At 37.7% G+C, this 20,136-nt stretch overlaps 1 protein-coding gene across 5 annotated transcripts in view; it reads right to left on the bottom strand.

The window, feature by feature from the left end:
* Nucleotides 1–1,258: 1,258 nt before the first annotated feature.
* Nucleotides 1,259–20,136, bottom strand: part of CLCN3 (chloride voltage-gated channel 3) — a 78,040-nt gene continuing 59,162 nt past the window's right edge. For 3 of the 5 annotated variants that reach the window (XM_006753489.2, XM_015563084.1, XM_006753490.2), the window contains 5 exons: nt 17,917–18,103; nt 13,828–14,226; nt 10,808–11,024; nt 5,822–5,897; nt 1,259–4,123 (listed from right to left, as the gene is read on the bottom strand). In XM_006753489.2, the coding sequence (XP_006753552.1) occupies nt 3,965–4,123; nt 5,822–5,897; nt 10,808–11,024; nt 13,828–14,226; nt 17,917–18,103 (1,038 nt within the window). In that variant the 3' untranslated portion in view covers nt 1,259–3,964. The remainder of the gene's footprint in view (nt 4,124–5,821; nt 5,898–10,807; nt 11,025–13,827; nt 14,227–17,916; nt 18,104–20,136) is intronic. The other 2 variants (XM_006753491.2, XM_006753492.2) reach the window with 1 other exon arrangement.

Raw genomic sequence — 20,136 nt, 5'->3', positions numbered from 1 at the left:
ACTGAAGCAGCCAGAGATCAATCACGTCACTCTTTACCTCACTGGAGTCCCGCTTTATTCAGGACAAAAGCCAAATTCTTACACACCCGACCTCGTTTCTCATCTCATACCTTTCCCCCTCCAGCCACAGTGACCTGCTTAGTGTTCCCGGTACCTGTCAGGCATGTCTTACACTTCAGGATGTTGGCATATATTTCCTCTTCTCACGGATAACTATCATTCCCTCACTTTCTTTAGGTTTCTGCTGATATGTCACCTTCTCCCTGAGGCCTTCCTTGGTTACCCTAACAATAGCATCCTCTTCATTACTTCGCTCCCTTAGAACTCTGTCTGATTCACGTATGCCTACAACAATGTGTGACATGTAGGAATCATTTTCCCACTGAATTTGTGATATTTACCACCATCTGGCATACGATAGTATGTGTCTCTTTCACAAATGGAATGTAAGCTTCAAAGACAGAGAATAATGCCATTACACAGTAAGTGTTCAATAAGTACTTAGTGAATGACCAAATGAAATGAATGATAAAAGTTCTGTCCTTGAATTTTTAGTCAAGTGCTTGCCTCTTTACTAAAAGTTTAATATTAGTAGACTCCTGAAATCTTTTAGCAATTCAAATGTCACTTCTTTTTAGACAGTTCTATTAGCAAGTTTCCAAGGTAAAATTTTAAAATGTAAATCCCATTATTTTCTCTTCATACAAATAGCATAATATTTCTTTCTTTCTTTTTAAAAATCATGGTTTTTGCCCTAGCTGGTTTGGCTCAGTGGATAGTGTCGGCCTGCAGACTGAAGGGTCCAGTGTTCAATTCTGGTCAAGGGCACATGTCCGGGTTGCGGTCTCAGTCCCCAGTAGGGGGCGTGGAGGCAGCCGATCGATGATTCTCTCATCACTGATGTTTCTCTCTCTTTCTCTCTTCCTTCCCCTCTGAAATCAATAAAAACATTTAAAAATAATAATAAACACCATGGTTTTGTGAATGGAAATGGAAATGAAATCTTTCTGTAAACCTGCAACTTGCACAGACAGGGAGGCTCTGTACTATTGCTGGTATGTATATACCCTGCTGTTCAATCCAGCAGCTGCTGTTTGGTTGCTCCTTGCTTGCACCGTGCATGAATGGTTCTGTAATCTGAGAGAAGCTTTACATATATATCACCCCTTTAAGGCTGCTTGTGCCAGACATACTGGCCTGCACTGCAAAAAGAGTAAAAGTGGAAGGGTTTCTATGTATAATTGAAGGGCAAACCACACATTGTCATATAGATTTTAATAGATATTCTGATTAACTCATCACAGTAATCATTTTTACTGTAATGATATGCAGCTTTACTATACTAGTATAAATAAAAACAGATAAATACAGCTCTAGGCAACATCACAGGTTAACAAACTAAGCATTCTTCATGAACCAAAACTGAAAACAATTATTAGGAAGAGATGCTGACACCCTTGCCCATTCTCATCAGACCTTCTCCAAAAAGTGACGCAAATAAGGTGCTCCACATATTATTTGCCAATCAGCCAGGCACATATATTTCATGATCTCCGCTATTTCACAGTTTGGTGAAAAAGCAGACATACCTCAACCTATCAAGAAGAAAATTGGAACAGACCGTAATCCCAAAGAAAACCACTGAATGCATAGAAATATGGCACTTTTCCTGTATTTCAGCTGTAAGACACATCAGAGAGAGAAATACACCAAGAAGAAAATTAATATCCACCTGGAGTGTTCACCCTGAAATGTCAGTCTCTGAAGCAGGATAGGCAATGAAAGGAGGACCTAACATGAAAAACGAAATCCATGTAAAGTTTACTATGATGAAGCTACCTGCAAAGAAACTCGCTTCTCCTTCCAAGGCTTGTAACTGAGAACAAGCAATTCAGTTGTTCGGTAGCCAGTGCTGAGGAACTCACTCCAGCAGCGCCTTGCACGCTTCAGACAAGCTGGAGATAAGATACACACAACCATCGTTCAGAAATGATCGTACTCTGGATGGTCAAAGAAACTTTAAAGGGGCCAGAAAACTTCAAGTCTGCCAAAGTGGGGAGGTGTCTTGGACAAAGTACCAATTTTAGGCAGATAGCAAAACTAGAATGTTTCACGGAGTTTCTAAAATTTTGTTCAACTTAACAATTGTCATTCTAATATGGCTTCATGATCTTATAAATCTTCAAGATTTTACCCATTTTATGTGATCTTACAGATCTATTAAAAACTAGGAAGTGAAGACTCACTTCCAAAAAAGCAGCTCAATGCCAGTTTGTTTCAGAAAATGTCTGCAAAAAATCACTTTCCAACCCAAAATGCATAATCACAGAATATTTAGGCCGGTCCTTCAAGAAAAGTACCTTTGCCGATAGTGAATTAAGACCATGATTAAGACAGACATTTCCAAAAACAATCCCAAACATACCCCAATACATTTTCAATTCATCCTGCAAAATATGCACTGTGAATAGTCAAAACATCGTTGAATACCTCTGGTTGTGACATACCCGAAGATTCAAAGGTTATGTTCTGATTACAATTTTAACTGCTATTTTTGCAATTTCATTTGATTTTTTTAAAGGTAAACACTATTTAATGTTTGATTTTAATCTTCAAAGTGATTTGTAGTGTTTCAATTTTCCATTAATGAGTCAGAATGGATAGGTCAGATGACAGAATCCAGGGGATGGCAGTGAAAGATCAGAAAAAGGTTTATGTACACATTAGATCATAAATAACCACATCCTCTCTCAAACCCTTGTTCCCATTGTAAACTTTGTTCATATCTCCATATTTGTAAGTCAGAATTAGTCTACAAAAATCACATTAAAAAGGTAAAATTACTTAAGTGAGATATTAACTGATCTGTATTTTATAAATTTTAATCCATAAAAATATAAATAAGAATGGTAAATTTTTAAGAAAAAGAAATATACATTAGTGCAAGTTATGAATTACATTTCTTCAGTGTCAGCAGTAAAATATCTTGAGGAAAGCAAAAAATTACTGATCTAATTTCAAGAAGAAAAAAAAATTCCAGTGTTTAAACATGCAGTTAATTCCAGATATAGCTAAACAGAATAGTTACTTCTCTTTACTGTCAGAGCAGTAGCACGGTGCTTCCTTATGCTGAACAGTACTTGTATTTCATAGCAGTTTTAGAAATAGAAAATATGCATAAGACCAGGTCACATTATCCGTAAAATCTGAGAGTGGGGAAAACAAAAAGATTCTGAACTACACAGCACACAAGCTGAGAGATCTCATTCATGCTTCACTCAAGATTGTACCTGTGTGATCGGCCTTTGTTATGGTGCATGTGTCGGCTCCAAGCATTCAGTGATGGTAAAAAAAACTACATGGTTAGTGGCATAAGAAACACTCCCTTCTTGTGATGAAACCTCAGTAAAATCACAGTACATCTCAATATGAGAAAGGATTGCTTCAAAAGGGCACACCAATTTAAAGAGGCTTTGTTACAGAGAGAGAAAGAAAGAGAGAGAAGCTCTTCTGGAATGTAAAAAGGTAATGCTTAACTATACAATTCATGAATTAAACAGAACAGTTTTGATTAAAAAAGGGCAAGACCTGCAGTCTTATAGATGGCTCAATTCAAAGTAACCCCTCCAGAAACGGGGACTGATAACACGTCTTTGCGATGTTGGAGTAACAGGCCGGGTGCTCCAGGGCTCCAGGGCCCTCTCCTTTGGGGCTCAAGTCTGCACTTTCATGGCACATCCTCAGCTGAACGCATCCAGTGCAGAACGACAGGAGGTGGCTGGCTGCTCTCCTTAGACGGGGAAATACCTCACTCATTTCCTTCTCTCTCCTTTCCCTCCCCCAAACAATTCCTCCGTTCCACCAGCATTATTTGCAAACCATGTTGCAAAAGCCTGGCTTTTATATTTTCTTTTTCTTTCTTTTTTTGTTTAAAGGAGAACTATAGGTAGACGACTCCCTCAGGTTACAGAGTTGTGCTATTCAACAAATGAACTTCCTCTTCTGCCTCCTCTCTGTCCTCATCTACGAGGTTCAGTTGAACATTACCGAAGCGGGGTCTTGGTTTGCCGTCTGGGCCATATGACGGAGGATATCTTTTTTTGTTATAATGCCAAGGAGGCGCCTGAAAAAAATAAAGAGAAGACTGCCATTAAAATAAAAGGGAAAAAGAAAATGAGAAGCTACATTTATAGCTAAATCCTTTTTGTTGACAGGAATAGAGCAAAGCAAGTGCCTGATATTGTACTTTCAAAAATATTTTATTGGTAAAGATAATCCAATTACCCAGCTACCATCCTTTGATATAAAAAGTATTATGGTCACTAATAGTACAATGTTCTTTCCACTGAGACTCTCATTGAAGTCGAGCTATTTTGACTAATGAATGCCAATAAAAAAGTAACAAAAAAAATGGGAGGATGTATGGAAAAGAAACTATACTCATCCCATTTGAGAAGGAATATACATTCCTATCACACCAAAAAAGCAGTAAAATATTTGATGACCAAATCCCCTCAATATTCCATTTTTTAAAACTAAAATTAACTTTTAAAAAACAGGTTGCCCAGTTGTATGCATAATCTTCATGAAAGCACATACAATTGTGATAAAACGGTCAACACAGAATCTCAACAGCAAACTTCAGAAGCCAGAACAAATCCATAAGACAACCCAACACTCATCAATGTTTTCCTTTTTTGATTTTGGCCAAAAAAGTTAAGATAGAGTGCTTTTATGAAAGTCTTAGTTGTTAATGCTTACATTAAAAGATAGACGAAAAAATCAAGAAGCAGTCCTAAAATGTTATAAGTGAAGCACAAAGCAGGATGAATGAGTAGCTACTTATATTCTGATTAGTAGTTTTTTTAAAAGGATGCATGAAACACTTGTGAAATATTAGCATACAACAGGAATACACAATCAGTTGTGTATTAAAGAAACTGGGACAAGTTTATATAGGTATGGCAATTGCACGGCAAAATAATTTCAGACATTTATTGCTAAAGCCAGACAATTTTTAGGTTATGAGGTAAGATAATAATTCAAAATTTATCTTTAGTCATTAAACCACTAGGAAGGACATAGAGTCTGTTAGAACAAATGCATCTGACCCTAAAAACTGCTTACAGCACTCTAGAAGCATCATACAAAAGGGGCACACACATATTCTAGGTCCAGTTCACTAATGAAATGGCAAGAGACACATTATTGACTTTGAAAGTACTGAGGGTATGGAGGGTATAGCAGAAAAAGAACTAATGCTATGCTCACACACATATATATACACATACATATTACGCTCCAGTTAGTGTGCCCATAAAAAAATCCATTTAATTGTCGGCAAATTTAACATTGCTAAGCTCAGTTAAAATGATTTGTGAGCTTAGATTTACCACAAGACTACCACAAGATCAGGAAACATTTTATTTTAAAGGAGGGGGAGGGTTTGGGGTGACGGGTAGACATTTGTAACCAATCTGGCATCCTCTGAGACTGGTGTAAGCACTAAAGTAGACAGATATGTTGTGTTACTTTAAAAATGTCCAGTAATATTTACTCAGTCAACTGCCGAACTCTTTACAGTTCTTAAATTGCAACTAATGATTTTGATGAGATGTTAACTTTTGCTTACTTCCCATGAGTGAAATTTTACATACATTTAAATTTATCTTACAGGCATATTATGAGATAGAAGTGAAATTGGCAGCATGTAGGCCTTTGCTGGGCAGGTGTCTGGGAAAGAGAGGACTGAACAGTTCACAAGTGTCATGCCTCCTGACGTCTAAGGTGTCTAATGAGGAGATCTCATATATCTAATCACCAAGGGTTCGACGTGCTGCTTTAGTTGCTCGAGATGCTCTAATATGTTCTTCTTTGTGATGATCCCCAAGACAATCCTGAAACAGATCATGTTATGCTAATAACTGTGAGAAATTAAATTAAAAGAGGTTCCAATCACAATGATAATGAGAGAAAGAATAAAAACATGGACCGTACGAATGCTTTTAATGAACTCTAGAAAAATAAAAACAAAAATGGTTTGAAATCCCAGGTCCCAATTGCATAAATTCTACTGACTTTCAAAAGTGACATGGTGCTATTTTCAAATACTGGTGGGTTAATTTCCTTGTTAAGTTAAAAATCAAAATGATAAAAGTTTACAATGAAGATGACTACAAAGAAAAGTACAAATAATATTAATACACAACTATAAAATTCTGAAATTTATTTTCATTTTCACTGTTCCTTCCTTTGAAGAAAATGTTTTTCTAATATCTAAAATGTCACAGTGCAGCAGGTATTTTCTGGATCTACCTCAGCAATGTAAAGACAGGAGAAGTCTCAACTTTATTGCCTATGAGACTTGAGAAAGCCCTTTATTTTACTATTACTTGAAATTAAAATTAAAGGCAGTGTGTACCAAATAAATAGTGCTGACCAACAGACACCCCATAATTTTCAGGACCTACTGAATGCTACTTCTTAAAGTAAGCAAATAAGACTTGTTTAAGAAGATTAGGGGGTCAAAATCACTTTTACTTTATGAATTTTTTTCTAAATGATTCCCAGTTAATATATTATTATTATAACATAAAGCAAAACAATGGACATAAATTCTCTGGATACTTGAAAATAATTAAACTTTTGCCCTAACCGGTTTGGCTCAGTGGAAAATAATTAAACTTTTAATTATTAAAACAAAATTCTGGTTACCAGTTTTATAACGAAAGTCAATGAATTCAACTACAGTATATGACAATATAGACAGTGAGTGTCAAAAACCTTAAAAAGTGCCCTGGCTGGTGTGACTCCATTGGTTGGGTGTTGTCCTGTGCACCAAATGGTCATGGGTTCGATTCCTGGTCAAGAGCACATTGCTTGGGTTGTGGGCTCAATCCCCAATAGGGTGTGTGCAGGAGGCAGCTGATCAATGTTTCTCTCTCTCTCTCTCCCTCCTTCCCTCCTTCTTCCTCTCTCTCTAAAATCAATAAAAAGATATATATTTTTAAAAACACCTTAAAAAGCTTTTAATCTTTAAATTTGGGAAGCCCACCCAGAATTCCCTTCAGGGTAATTGAACGTATTTATATTTCCTTGGTGATCAGGTTAAGTGAACTTTAATCTTTTTAAAAATATATTTTATTGATTTTTACAGAGAGGAAGGGAGAGGGATAGAGAGTTAGAAACATTGATGAGAGAGAAACATTGATCAGCTGCCTCATGCACACCCCCCACTGGGGATGTGCCTGCAACCAAGATACATGCCCTTGATCAGGATCGAACCCGGGACCCTTCAGTCCGCAGGCCGACTCTCTATCCACTGAGCCAAACTGGTCAGGGCAGGTTAAGTCAACTTTACTATTAAACTGCCTTTGAACATTCTGACTTCTTGAAGGGTGTCACCAGGGGACTTCACATAGTCAAAGTAGCTTGGTCCTACGATAAGTCAGTTATAAAAGAGTTCCTTAGGGTGGTGCCTGGATGTGAAGGTTGGGAAGCAGGGAAGGTAGGGAATAGGAAAGACATAAATAGGTTCTATGCCAATGTTTTTCATTATTTTTTTTTAATAATGTACTGATCACTGAGAACAAGATAAACTGAAAAGTTTACAGAGCACGGGAGCAAGATCCCCACACTGTACCACATAAAATAAGCACTCACTCAAGTAGATGTTCTCTGATGTTTAAAGTCAAATAGACAAGAAAAAAACATCAATTCACTTGAATTTATACTTGTAGTCATGAAATGTGAAAATCTTGACAATTAAAGTTATTCTAATTTAATTCTTATTTCATTATTTCTATCTAATTATAGAGTGATTAATTTTAATTAATATATTAGTAAGCTCTGCCAAAACACAAGGTACACAATGAAAAAAAAATTACAAGTTTTTAAGAACCAAATGGCAAATTTAGAGATTTACAAAGCAGTGATTATATTTACAAAGTAATAGCCCTAAAAAGAAGAAAATACATATATCCCCTTCTCTTTAGTTAATGGAGAAAAGTGATTTGAGCATAATAAGGCCAGTTCAGTGCTGCTTTGTTAATTTCAGGAAATGTAAGGAAAATCAGTGCAAAATGTGACTCATGTAAAGACTGATTTGCTGTTTCTTGTGGGCTAACAATGATGTAAGAGTTAACAGAGCATGACCCAACATTTTTCAAAGTCTGTCTCAAGAAAAACCAAACATCAGAGTTCTAACCCCATCCCTCCATCAAAAAAAGGTTTAATATTCAAATAAGCTTGGAAAATTTTTTTTTCTATTATCCCATTTGAGAATCAAATAATACCAACATTTTATAAGTTCTGAGAAGTTCCAAATAAATAAACCTCAATTATATTTAATCCAATACTTTCCGAACTTATATGATCACAAAACTCTTTTGGGACAATGCCTACTGACATCCTGCTAGTTTTACCAAGACTCGAAGATTCTGAGAAATTCTGCTAATTAAAATTAAAAGTTAGACATCTATAACTGGCATCTTTACAGACATACTTCCCTTGTCTCTCTGGTCTCATTTTCTCCTGGCATCCAAGGTTACAGGCTTGTTATATCCCTTCCCCCAAATAGTTATTCTCCACCTCTAAGGACCTAGTAGAAACTATAAAATGTGAGCAATTATCTGGAACTTCATAGTCTATACTAAAAACCAGAAGATATAATTTTTTTTCTGAGTTTAAATCTTAAATTATTTAAAGTGAGAATAAAACACTACTTTCTTACACATTTCACAGAAAAAAAACTCCAATAGCCACCACCCCAAAGGATCTCTTCTTTTTTTATATTTATCAATCTGTTTTCCTTACAGGACAGAAATAAGGAAAATATAATCAGGGCAATTAAATGTGTTCCTTTCACACACACACACACACACACACACACACACAACACAAGCTTTCTTATAAACAGACAGTATCAGGTAAGATTTTAATTAACTATCCTCCATTTCCCCCACTTCATTCTTTTTTTACACTTTCTTCTAAATACACTTTCTAATGTCTGTGCTACCGAAACCTGAGAATTAACCAGCAAAGGGAAATATGGTAATTAACTCGTATAGCTTTGTGGACATAGTTAATCATGACTAGAGAATGACAATATATTTGGTCCTACATAGAAGAACACACCGTGGCAAGCACAGAGAACAACTCAAAACAAGTAAAAGTTCATAACAACTCATCTTAGCTTCCCACTAAATCATTTATAACTAAAAGGGCCCAAGAAGCAGTAAACCTTTATGAAGTTACTCCATTTAACATGTACTCATTTTTAAACAGTGAAGTTTGGTACCATTATTTTTCACATTAAACAACACTAAAGAAAAAGGTTCTTTTACTACATGCGTCTCTTCCCATCAATATCTGTAATATTTAACAATTCCGACCTCCCTGCCCTAATCAAGAACTTTATCTCTTTAATGATTTACTTCATATTACCTCCAGTTATTTTACCTGGCTAGCACAGTGAAATCACTAAACATGGATATCTTTCTAGCTTTATATTTCTATTCCTAACACAATACAGTATCATATATGTCCAAGAAAATAGTAGGTTACGATTCTATCAGTCAATTACATTATAAAACAATAGCAAGACATTGGGTTTTAAAACTGGGAAGATATTTTATTCCCTGATCTCTGACTTGCTAACCACGTGACTAGGCAAGTTACCAAACCTCTTCAAGCTCCATTCCTACATCTGTAAAGTCGGGATATTGCCACCAACTCTGCAGAGGGGCTGCAAAGTTAAATGAGCAAGGTATTCACTAAACAAATTTCCTTTTTTTTTGTCCTTTCTCCCTCTTTTCTCTAGATAGGGGGTCATATATTTTGTACAAAATGATATTTTAGAATACCTGCTGTATTCTGTTTGGTATTTCAATAGCTTTAGGCTATGCATGCAGTTTATGCACAATCTTCTGTTCCTCATTTCTAACCTTCCATTTCAGCCCTCAGGTAAAACATCATTCTTAAGTATCTCAACTAGGAACAGTAACATAAAGGGGGGAAAGGGGCTAGAGAGAGAATGGGAGGGAAGCAGGTCCCAGGTCAGGAACAGAGGGAGCAGAACATGAGGGAGCAGTATGTGATCAGGGAATAATCCTCTGCGCTACTCTCCACAATCCCTGTGACATTTGCCAAACGCAACCTTCCTATTTCCCCACCCTCAGAAATACTGGCAGTTTGTGTGTTAAGGGCAAAATAATCAATTTGTGCATTTTTTAAATTCATGAGTATTTGTATGTAAAAGGCCTGTGAGTGGAGAAGGTAGAAAAGAGGAAACAAAGCATTTGCTAAAGGAAGTTTTCAGCTAATTTACAAATTTCATTTAATTATGCATTATTTAATTATATTTCATTTAATTATATATATTCCCTTGTTACATGATAAATTAAATAACGGCTGTCACAGTAAACAGCAGAACATCTAGAAAGTTATACTGCACTAGAAATACATATTTTAAAACTGAAAGACAAGAGGAAGCACGTGTTGGCAGTCCTCCACACAGGTCAGGGCCACCTCTCGTCCACGGGAGGAAATGCTCGAAGCACCACGTAGGTGCTGAAGATGTTTCAGCATCTCTCTGCCTGACAAGTGTCACTACACTTTGGCAAAGGTCTGGGAGTTGACATTTTTCTTATTCTCTGGTGTCAATCTGATTGATCTTGTATTTATAGCCACACTAAGAGCCAGACTTTCCCACTTGGGAGCTGATTACACTCTCTATTAAGTGCATATGAATTCCACTAAAAGGGATAAAAACCTCTGACAAGTGAACTGATTTTTTGATGAAACTTACCCATTGTGAGTTACAAGGCACTGCCTCAGGCCCAGCTTTCGGAAAATATCCACCACGATCTCCATGGGGGTGTGGTCCGTCACTGTGAAAGGGCTCATGTCAAGAATGCTGCGAAGCTTCAAGGGCCGCGGACTTTCTGCTGGCAGAGACGGGGTGTGCTGTGCAAAGCACACGCGAGAGCTGCCCACGATACCTTCTTGTTTCTTTCTGGCACTTTCTGAAGAGACAGAGAAGACCAAAAATTAAATTTGACAGGTTTTTTTTTACTTTAAGGTCAGAGATTAAACAAATAAAGCAATGTTTCCCATGACTTTTGGTCCCTTCATTTTTCCTGTCTTCTTAAACAAGAAAGGAATAAACTAAAAAGTCAGCAATTTCTTATATTTGACAGAATCAGAACCCATCACCAACACACCATCTTCATGTAAATAAAATATGTTTTGGTAAACCAAGGTTCAATTGTCTTTAGTGGCACTGGCCCTGTTTATTAACTCTGGATGGGGATAAGGAGGCATGTTTGGAATATGAGATTTTTAAACCTGCACAAATTATAGGAATCCATCTTTGAGTAACACCTGCCTGTGCCAACAGTCACTTTTCCTGCCTGGGAGGTGGGACTAAAAAGAGCTTCATCCTTGCTTTGACAATGGTGTGTACTTCACCACTGTGAATTAGCTCCTTCTCTCTCTTCGCTAATGTTAATGTTTAATTTTCTAGATGAGTCACAAGTATGAACAGGTGGGTGAAACAACAATTACGCACATAATGGGCACAGACTGACTTCCTAGGTTTGATCTGAAAGGCTGTGATAATTGCCCCCTCCAGTGTGCTCGGCCTCACATGCTTCGGTCCTGCTGCCTACCTCCACTCCCCACTCTGAGTGCTAGACAGGAAGTGGCAACGAGGCAGAAAACTACAGAGGAAAGGGAGAGATCATGGGAACAAGAAGGAAATCCGTGAAATGGAGAGAATGCAAAAATAAAATAGCCAGCTTTATGCATTTATTTTGAGTTTAGTGTGTATTCAAAACTGTCCTATAAAAAGGTATTTTATATATTATACTTATATGTGTAAAACCTAACATACAGGTCCACTTTTCCCATTCAAAAACGTAAACTTTACAAAAATATATGGGGATAAATACTTAAGGTGTGTTTGAAGTCATGTGACTAACATCTCTGAGGATGTGGCTTGATCTCACCTATCTAAAGTACCTCTATTTCTGCCCTAATCGGTTTGGTTCAGTGGATAGAGCGTCGGCCTGTGGACTGAAGGGTCCCGGGTTCGATTCCGGTCAAGGGCATGTACCTTGGTTGTGGGCACATCCCCAGTAGGGGATGTGCAGGAGGCAGCGGATCGATGTTTCTCTCATCGATGTTTCTAACTCTCTATCCCTCTCCCTTCCTCTCTGTAAAAAATCAATAAAATATATTTTTTTAAAAATAAAAATAAAAATAAAGCACCTCTATTCCCTTGTGAACACTATCTGCCAACCCCACATTCTATTTCTCAAGATAATAACAAAAACTAAAAAATACATCCACCGACTCAGTGAGAATGTAATTCTTAACTTTACCACCTTCTTCTTTTAAAAACCTGGCCTTCTTTCTTTAAATTTCTATGTAAATTCCAAAATTCTGATCTTCTCCGTTTCTTTGCCTGGCTTCCCATTCTATTAAAACCTAAAGAATGGGAATCTAAACAATGAAATTAAACTCTCTGATTGCAGGTTTGCCATGGCAATGACTCAGAAGCTGAAACACTTGAACAGAGACAAGTCTGACCACATACTTTGCCCACTCTGGCAACTACTATTGTATTACTTAGAGCAAAACTTGGAATGATGGGACCGCCGGTCTTTGAAAAAGTCTTCTAAAGCTGTAAGCCTTTTCCTAAACTGAGTAGGATATTCTCCGAAAGCTATTTCCTTCTCTCTTTTTTTCTACTTTAATAGCTCTTGCAAATTGAGTTTCTTTCCAGTTTGATTGGAGAAATACTCTCATCTACACTGTCTAGTCTTTCCTCTTGCAATGGCACAAGAATGGAAATATTTTACAATCCTTCTGCAATTGCCACAGGGATAAGTTGAAAGGGGGATGACGGGCTCACATGAATGACCTTTGGAGACAGGGCAAATGCTTGACACTTCCAGCTCAGGGGCCTCTACTAAAAACTGCAGAGTATCAAATCAATTACTTAATGAAAATATTCTCTATCACCTTTGGAGGTCAGAGGGGAGAGAGGGGAGACAGTCAGCTGTGTAGAAAAGGACTAGAAGCCTTATGGGTCTCCTTATTAAGACTGTAGTACTACTGGGTAAGAGGAAAAATTAATTTTGGAGGAACACAATTGCTTCCTCCTCGGGGAAAAAGTTTAATTTATTTCCAAGAAATAACAGTGTGCCTAATGCCTTTAAATTTTTTCAGGAATGTTAGCTCAAAATACAATAGCACTTACATACTTTTTCAACCTGACGTTTAACCAAAAATAAAATCTCAATGACTTTTTTCACTTTAAACTAGATATTACAAGTTAATATTATAAACCTAAACCCAAAAACTAAAAAAACAAGATCTTGTGAATCTGGTATGAAACAGACCAATGAAGATGGAATTTTCAATAACTTGCATTCAAATAAGCCAACTTTATTAAATAGAAGAATGTATTTTGCTGGATGCCCTGGCACTTGCTAAAGTCTTATATGTTCATTAAGAGTAATTATATAATAATTAAGAAAAATCAACTTAACAAGGCTTATCTGAGGGGGTGAGGGGTGGGGAAGTATCTGAGTCCAAACTAATAACAATGCCAAGTCAAAGATAAAACTCTATTTAGCAGGAAAACAATCCATGGAAGCATAAATTCCTTTTCTAAAGAATATAAGACCTGCCTTCACAAACCCAACCAATTAAACTTTATTGCTTCCTATCTTCCAGAAAGCTACTATATATCTATATCTACCTAGATATCTAGATACTGATACTTATAAATGTGTATTTTTTTTTTTTTTTAGAAGGTACCTATTGCAATTGTCAGGTCTCTTCTGAGGGCAAATCCTACTAATCTCTGAGATTCTTTTGACATTATGACAGGAAAGCCATTGTAGCTGGTTTCATTAATCATGTTTTCTATGTCATCCACTGTCATGTTGTCTTGTGTCAGGACAGCTAAGGGAGGATCATTCCTTCGAGGTCTCATGACATCAGCAGCCAGGGTGGTATGAGTGAATTCTTCTTTTGCATCCAAGAAAGGGTATCCATTTAACCGAATGTGCGCTTCATAAATGCCTTCCCTACCAAAGGCGTCTCCAACCCATTTACTGGTCATTACTGCAGCCATAAGGGGGACAATATATTCCAGGCCTCCAGTAAGCTCAAAAACAATAACCACCAGGGAGACGGTCATCCTTGTCACTCCACCTGAAAAAAATAAGCATCACTGGTCAGGAAGGACAGGAGCCTCATCAATACTTGCTAGTAGAATTTTTGCACTAGGCAAGTGAATACAAACTTAGTGAAAAGGATTATCATCGAAAACTCCTATTAGGACAATTATTACTATTTTAATAATATCTAAAAGAACACCAATCATCTTTGTTTATAACACAGAAGACTTGAAATAACATTTCAAAACCTGCTTGCTTCATATAAAAAACCACAGCTGTCCAACCAAAACAACTTTGCCATTTTGGTTCACTGCGATAGCAAAGACATAATTTCACCCTTATAAAAGATCATTCATTCTCAAGGAATCTGGTGAAGCACATCATAGCTATCTTGTTTACTACCAACTTACAAATGAAATTTATATGTGGGTAGAATATTAATTTACTGTATTTCTCTCCTCTAAATCTTTTCAAAATAAGCAAAATGTTGATGCCTTGTGGTTTATGGTAGCAGTATAATATTCCCTCCCTCAGAAAACTCATCTATTCATTCATCTATCCCAATCACCATTCTGAACTACCTTCTCTATGCCAATGCCTCCCCCACATGTCTCCCTCTACGGCTGCATTTGCCCCATGTCTCCAGCTGTGCACGCCTTATCTTATTGTGCTTGTCTTGACTTCCTCTAAAAGGACAGTGCACAAGCACTGTCACAGAGAACATCACACACTTAAAACTAAACTCTTCTTCCTAAAGAGCTCCCCATTCCAACTTCCCTGACTCCAACAGCCTGCATCACATTCTTCCTGACAACCTAGGTAATCATTCTTGGTTCATCCTTTTACTTTATCCCAACATCTAGACTCTCACCTAGTCCTATCTGATTTCCTCTGCAAAATATCTATGGGTATCTTTTTTGAAATTCTCACTATTCCCAACCTAGTCCAGACCCTCAAGACTTTGTTCCTTGATTTTAATACTATTTTGTGTTACCTCCTTAACTCCAGGCCTATTACCTTCAATCCACTTTCTAAGCCATGTTCCCAGGTTAACCTTTCCTAAGTAACACTTTCACCATGTTGCTTCTTTGCTCAGAAACCTATCAGGGCTCACCAATTCATTCTATATTAAGCTTAAACTCTTCCTTCTTGTTTTTTAACCTAAAAATAGAAGGGAGAAAGAACTTACTATTATCTATCTATACTCTGCCAGGCATGTCCTACTCAGTTTACAAAAGTATTTTTAAAAATTATTTTTTCACGAAGAACTTATTTTACCAGGCACTATGCTAAGAGCTTTATATACATTTTATCTCATACTAGTGACCCGGTGCTCAAAATTCATGCACTGGGGAGGGTCAGGGGGTTGGGGGGAGTCCCCAGCCCAGCCTTCACCCTCTCGCAGTCTGGGACCCCTCAGCAGACATCCCTCTTGCAATCCAGGATCCCTCGCTCCTTACTGCCCACGTGCTTGTTCACCCCTCAGCTCGCTGCTCCTTAGCGGAAGGGTCCTTACCACCCGTCTCCTTACCGCCTGGCTTCTGGCTGAACAGCGCTCCCTGTGGGAGCACACTGACCAGGGGGTAGCTCCTGCGTTGAGCGTTTGCCCCCAGGTGGTCAGTGTGCATCATAGCGACTGGTCGTTCAGGTCATTCTGCCATAACAGTTGCTTAGGCTTTTATACAGTAGGTCCTCAGGTTACATCAGAGATCTGTTCCTATAGCTCGATATAACGCAATTTTCGCCGTAATTTGGAACCCACCTACATAAGCACCTACGTCACTCACATGGAGCACATACAAAGCAGTAATGAAGTGAAAAAGTAAAACAAATTTAAAAGAAATATAACAATTCCTAACCTTTACTTGTGGTAAATAATAAAAAACATAAAGCACATATGTACATACGTCGAAATGACAGACTTTTTCTTTTTATAAGTAAATGGGAGATGGCGACGTAACCACGAAACGACATACGTCGAGTCCGACATAACCTGAGGACTGCCCGTATATAGATAATCCTCAAAACAACTGTAAGATATAGGTAGTTATTAGTTCCATTAAAAAAATGTTTTTAGAGGAATTAAAGGAACTTTCCCAAAGTCTTCAAGCTACATGTGGCAAAGGCACAACTGCCAAGATCTGACTGATTCCTAATACAAATTCATCCTAACTTAAACCATGGCAACCTCACAGTCTGGGTCCTTCCCACCATCCAACCTTTTGTTTCCCAAAAGTACCCAAAATGCATTCTGTACTTCAATACTGTCAGTTTCTTCAGAGGCCCATGAATACTATTCTAATTTGTCTTCACATTATTATATTCTTCAACAAAGTCCTCCAAATTGTATTACTCTTTAAAAATAAAGTTAACGTTTTACCCTAAATTACTTCAGCTCTTTTTTTCCTCTAGATTGCTACAATTTTCATAGACTCTTGCAGTACAATATATAATCATTATGTATTGCTCACTATTGTTTTCTCAGTGTGGGTCTTGTCTACCCAACCTGATTATAGTTGAGGTTGGGTTCATGGTTTATACTTCTTTTTCTATGACTCAATGCGCCTAGCAGAGTGCTAAACCGAAAGTGGGTACTCAATAAATACTTGCTACGTTAGTGAAAATGATTCTGTCCTTCACTTTCACTTGATATTATACTGTTGAAGATTAAAAATTACTTTACACAATTTTGATGTATTGAACAAAAATAAGTCAAAATACCAACAATTATTAAATATAACCAAAGTTTAGCTGATATTTTAAATATAAAACAACTACTTTTCATGCCCAAGAAGACAATAAATAAACTTGCAAATATTTTGCTTTTCTTTTCTTTAAAAGAGTAGTGACTTTTCTCATTTTTCTATAACTACACCTTACATGGGGGAGGATTAGTAAAGAAACCTTTTACTGAGGCTAAAAATAAATCACTGCAGAGCCCAAGTAAAGGTACTCTGTAGCTTTGCTGGCATGCTAACCTAGGAACCAGGCTATAGCTAGTGGAGGGAAGTTAAGATCCTTGACAATGAAAAAAAACAAACATCTTCTTGGACAGGATTCAAATTAAGCCTAAGATGTTTTCTATCATAAAGCATTAAGTGATATTAAAAAGTTTAAATTAAATTTTTATTAAATTTTTGCATTAACAAATTTTCAGAGGCAGGTAAAATAAAACCTAATACTGTTTATTCTTATATAAAAGGCTAGTATGCAAATAGACCAAACAGAGAAACAACTGGTTGCTATGATGCGTACTGAGTACCAGGGAGCAGATGCTCAATGGAGAGCTGCCTCCTGGAGATCAGTGTGCTCCCACAGGGGGAGCACCCCTCAGCTGGCTCATAGCTGGCAAGCACCGCGGCAGTGGCAGGAGCCTCTCCCACCTCCACTGCAGGCGTGTGAAAAGGAGCCAGGGGTCCCGGAATGTGAGAGGGATATCTGACTGCCAGCTTAGGCGGATATCCCCTGAGGGGTCCTGGGCTTTGAGAGGGCCCTGGTCTGGGTGAGGGACACCCCCCCCTCCAGTGCACAAATGTGTGCACAGGGCCTCTAGTATCATATAATAGTAGTACTATTTCATTTCTGTGAAAACACTCTCTTCCTCTGTCCTGTGCCTCACCTTTTCCCTAACCCCACCCCACCAATTAAGCACAAGCAAGCTCTTACTCATTTTCTCTCTCAGACTCACAGGCATCCAGACACAGACAGACACAGTGGTTGTTACCTAAGCATGCGGCAGCACCAACCATGGCATAGAGGCCAGGAGTAATGCAGTCAGCCCCAACCTCACACCACTCCTTAAAGATAAACCAGTCATGGTGATAATATGCAAGCTGCTCCACTGCAATGCCCACAATCCTCCCTGCAATCGCTCCGATGGCCATGCTGGGGATGAACAAGCCTGACGGAACCTACAACAGAACAGAATACACGATAAGGCAGAGGTACTCAACTGCATGCTTGAAACTATGTTCTGTGGATTTCTTTCTAACACTTTTGCTTCTTTTCACATGACATAGCAAAATCCTAAAACTTTTAGCAAAATCTTACTATACAGTATCCTAACAATTCCATGAATTCAGTTACAAAATAACACATCACATTCTCTACTCCATTGGTTCTTAACCTGTGTGTCATGACCCCTTTGGGGGTTGAACGACCCTTTCACAGGGGTCACCTAAGACAATCGGAAAACACATATATAGTTACATGTTGTCTTTGTGATTAATCACTATGCTTTAATTATGTTTAATTTGTAACAATAAAAATACATCCTGCATATCAGATATTTACATTACAATTCATAACAGTAGCAAAATTACAGTTATGAAGTAGCAATGAAAATAATTTTATGGTTGGGGGTCACCACAACATGAAGAACTGTATTAAAGGGTCACAGCATTAGGAAGGTTGAGAACCACTGCTCTACTCCAAAGAGAAAATAAACCAAGGGTTATTTCTCTAGGTAGGAGTTCCTTAATGTCAACCCCTAACAAAATTTTCATTAGTACATGGTAAATGTGGAAAGAAAAAGAAAAGAACAGTACAAAGCACTTTTCATAATTCTAAATCAATTCAGTATTAAGTACTGCCTTTACTCCAAGATTATGTCCTTCCTATATATTACTTGTTTATAAAATGATAGAAAGACGCTATCCCTCTTAACTGGTACAATATAAAGTGGGCAATGTTATCAGGTGTCCCAATAACTGTGTAGTGATTTTATATTATCCTATATAATAAAAGCCTAATATGCTAAGTGTCCAGTTGACTAGTCAGCTGTTCAACCAAAGTGTAATATGCTAAGGCTGCTCAACCGCTTGCTATGACATGCACTGACCACCAGGGGAAAGACGCTTCAACTGGTAGGTTAGCTTGTTGCTGGGGTCTGGCTGATCAGGACTGACCGAGATGGACCGGACACGCCCTGGAGCCCTCCCGCGGTCCCTCCCTGGCTGGCCAACCTCTCATGTCTCTCCCCGGCCTCGATCATGCATCGGTGGGGTCCCTTGGCCTGGCCTGCGCCCTCTCGCAATCTGGGACCCCTCGGGGGATGTCGGAGAGCCAGTTTTGGCCCTATCCTGCAGGCCAGGCCGAGGGACCCAGCTTGGCTTCTAGTATATTTATATGTATACATGCATGCATACATTATATATACATTATATATATATACATATGTATATGTATAGATACATACATTTTTTTAGTCAATCAATATTTTTCTCCTTTTAATTCATACATATGAATCTAACGAGGATAATAGAAACAGTAAACACATTAAGCAAGATCATTTAAAAACTATTAAAAGACTAATAGCTCTAAACTGTTATGGATATGAAATAAGCTGAGCACAAAGTGTTGGCAAGTTGAAGAATATATCAGGTTCATTAACTGGATATCCAAATAGAAGGGGTCAAAATATGTTTTTTTATTTTCCTGCCAGGTAGATTCTTTGGCCAAAGCAGAGGGTAATAGGCCTCTGGTGTCCTGTAGCTCAACTAAGGGTGTGTTGTTTGCTGTTGTTTTTAGACAGTAAATCAACTTACTGTAGAAACAGGAGCTTTAACAACTCCTTTAATTTGATTCACTAAGAAGAAAAAGGAAAATTTCAAGGTTTTTCTAATAGTTAACTCTTATATTTAATTAATAATATTTAATTACTATAATTTGGACTAAACACAGAGGATAATACAAAAGAGACCATATTTCTGGTCAGGGGGCATACAAGAGTCACCAATGAATAAATAAGTGAGTGGTAAGATCCCAGGTGAATCACTTGCACCTCCAAGTCTGAGAAGTACTGCTTAAATAATTCTCTCTTTCTCCCCCCTGTCCTCTCTCCTTTTCTCTCTCTCTTTCTTTAAAAATAACTAAATAAAAATTTTAAAAAAACAACAAAAGACCATATTTCAACACCACTCCAATTTTGTTAAAATCAAGCTGT

This window comes from Myotis davidii, unplaced genomic scaffold, assembly GCF_000327345.1.
Source record: "Myotis davidii unplaced genomic scaffold, ASM32734v1 scaffold1832, whole genome shotgun sequence".
Classification (NCBI taxonomy): domain Eukaryota; kingdom Metazoa; phylum Chordata; class Mammalia; order Chiroptera; family Vespertilionidae; genus Myotis; species Myotis davidii.
This window is presented reverse-complemented; position numbering and strand designations above follow the sequence as displayed.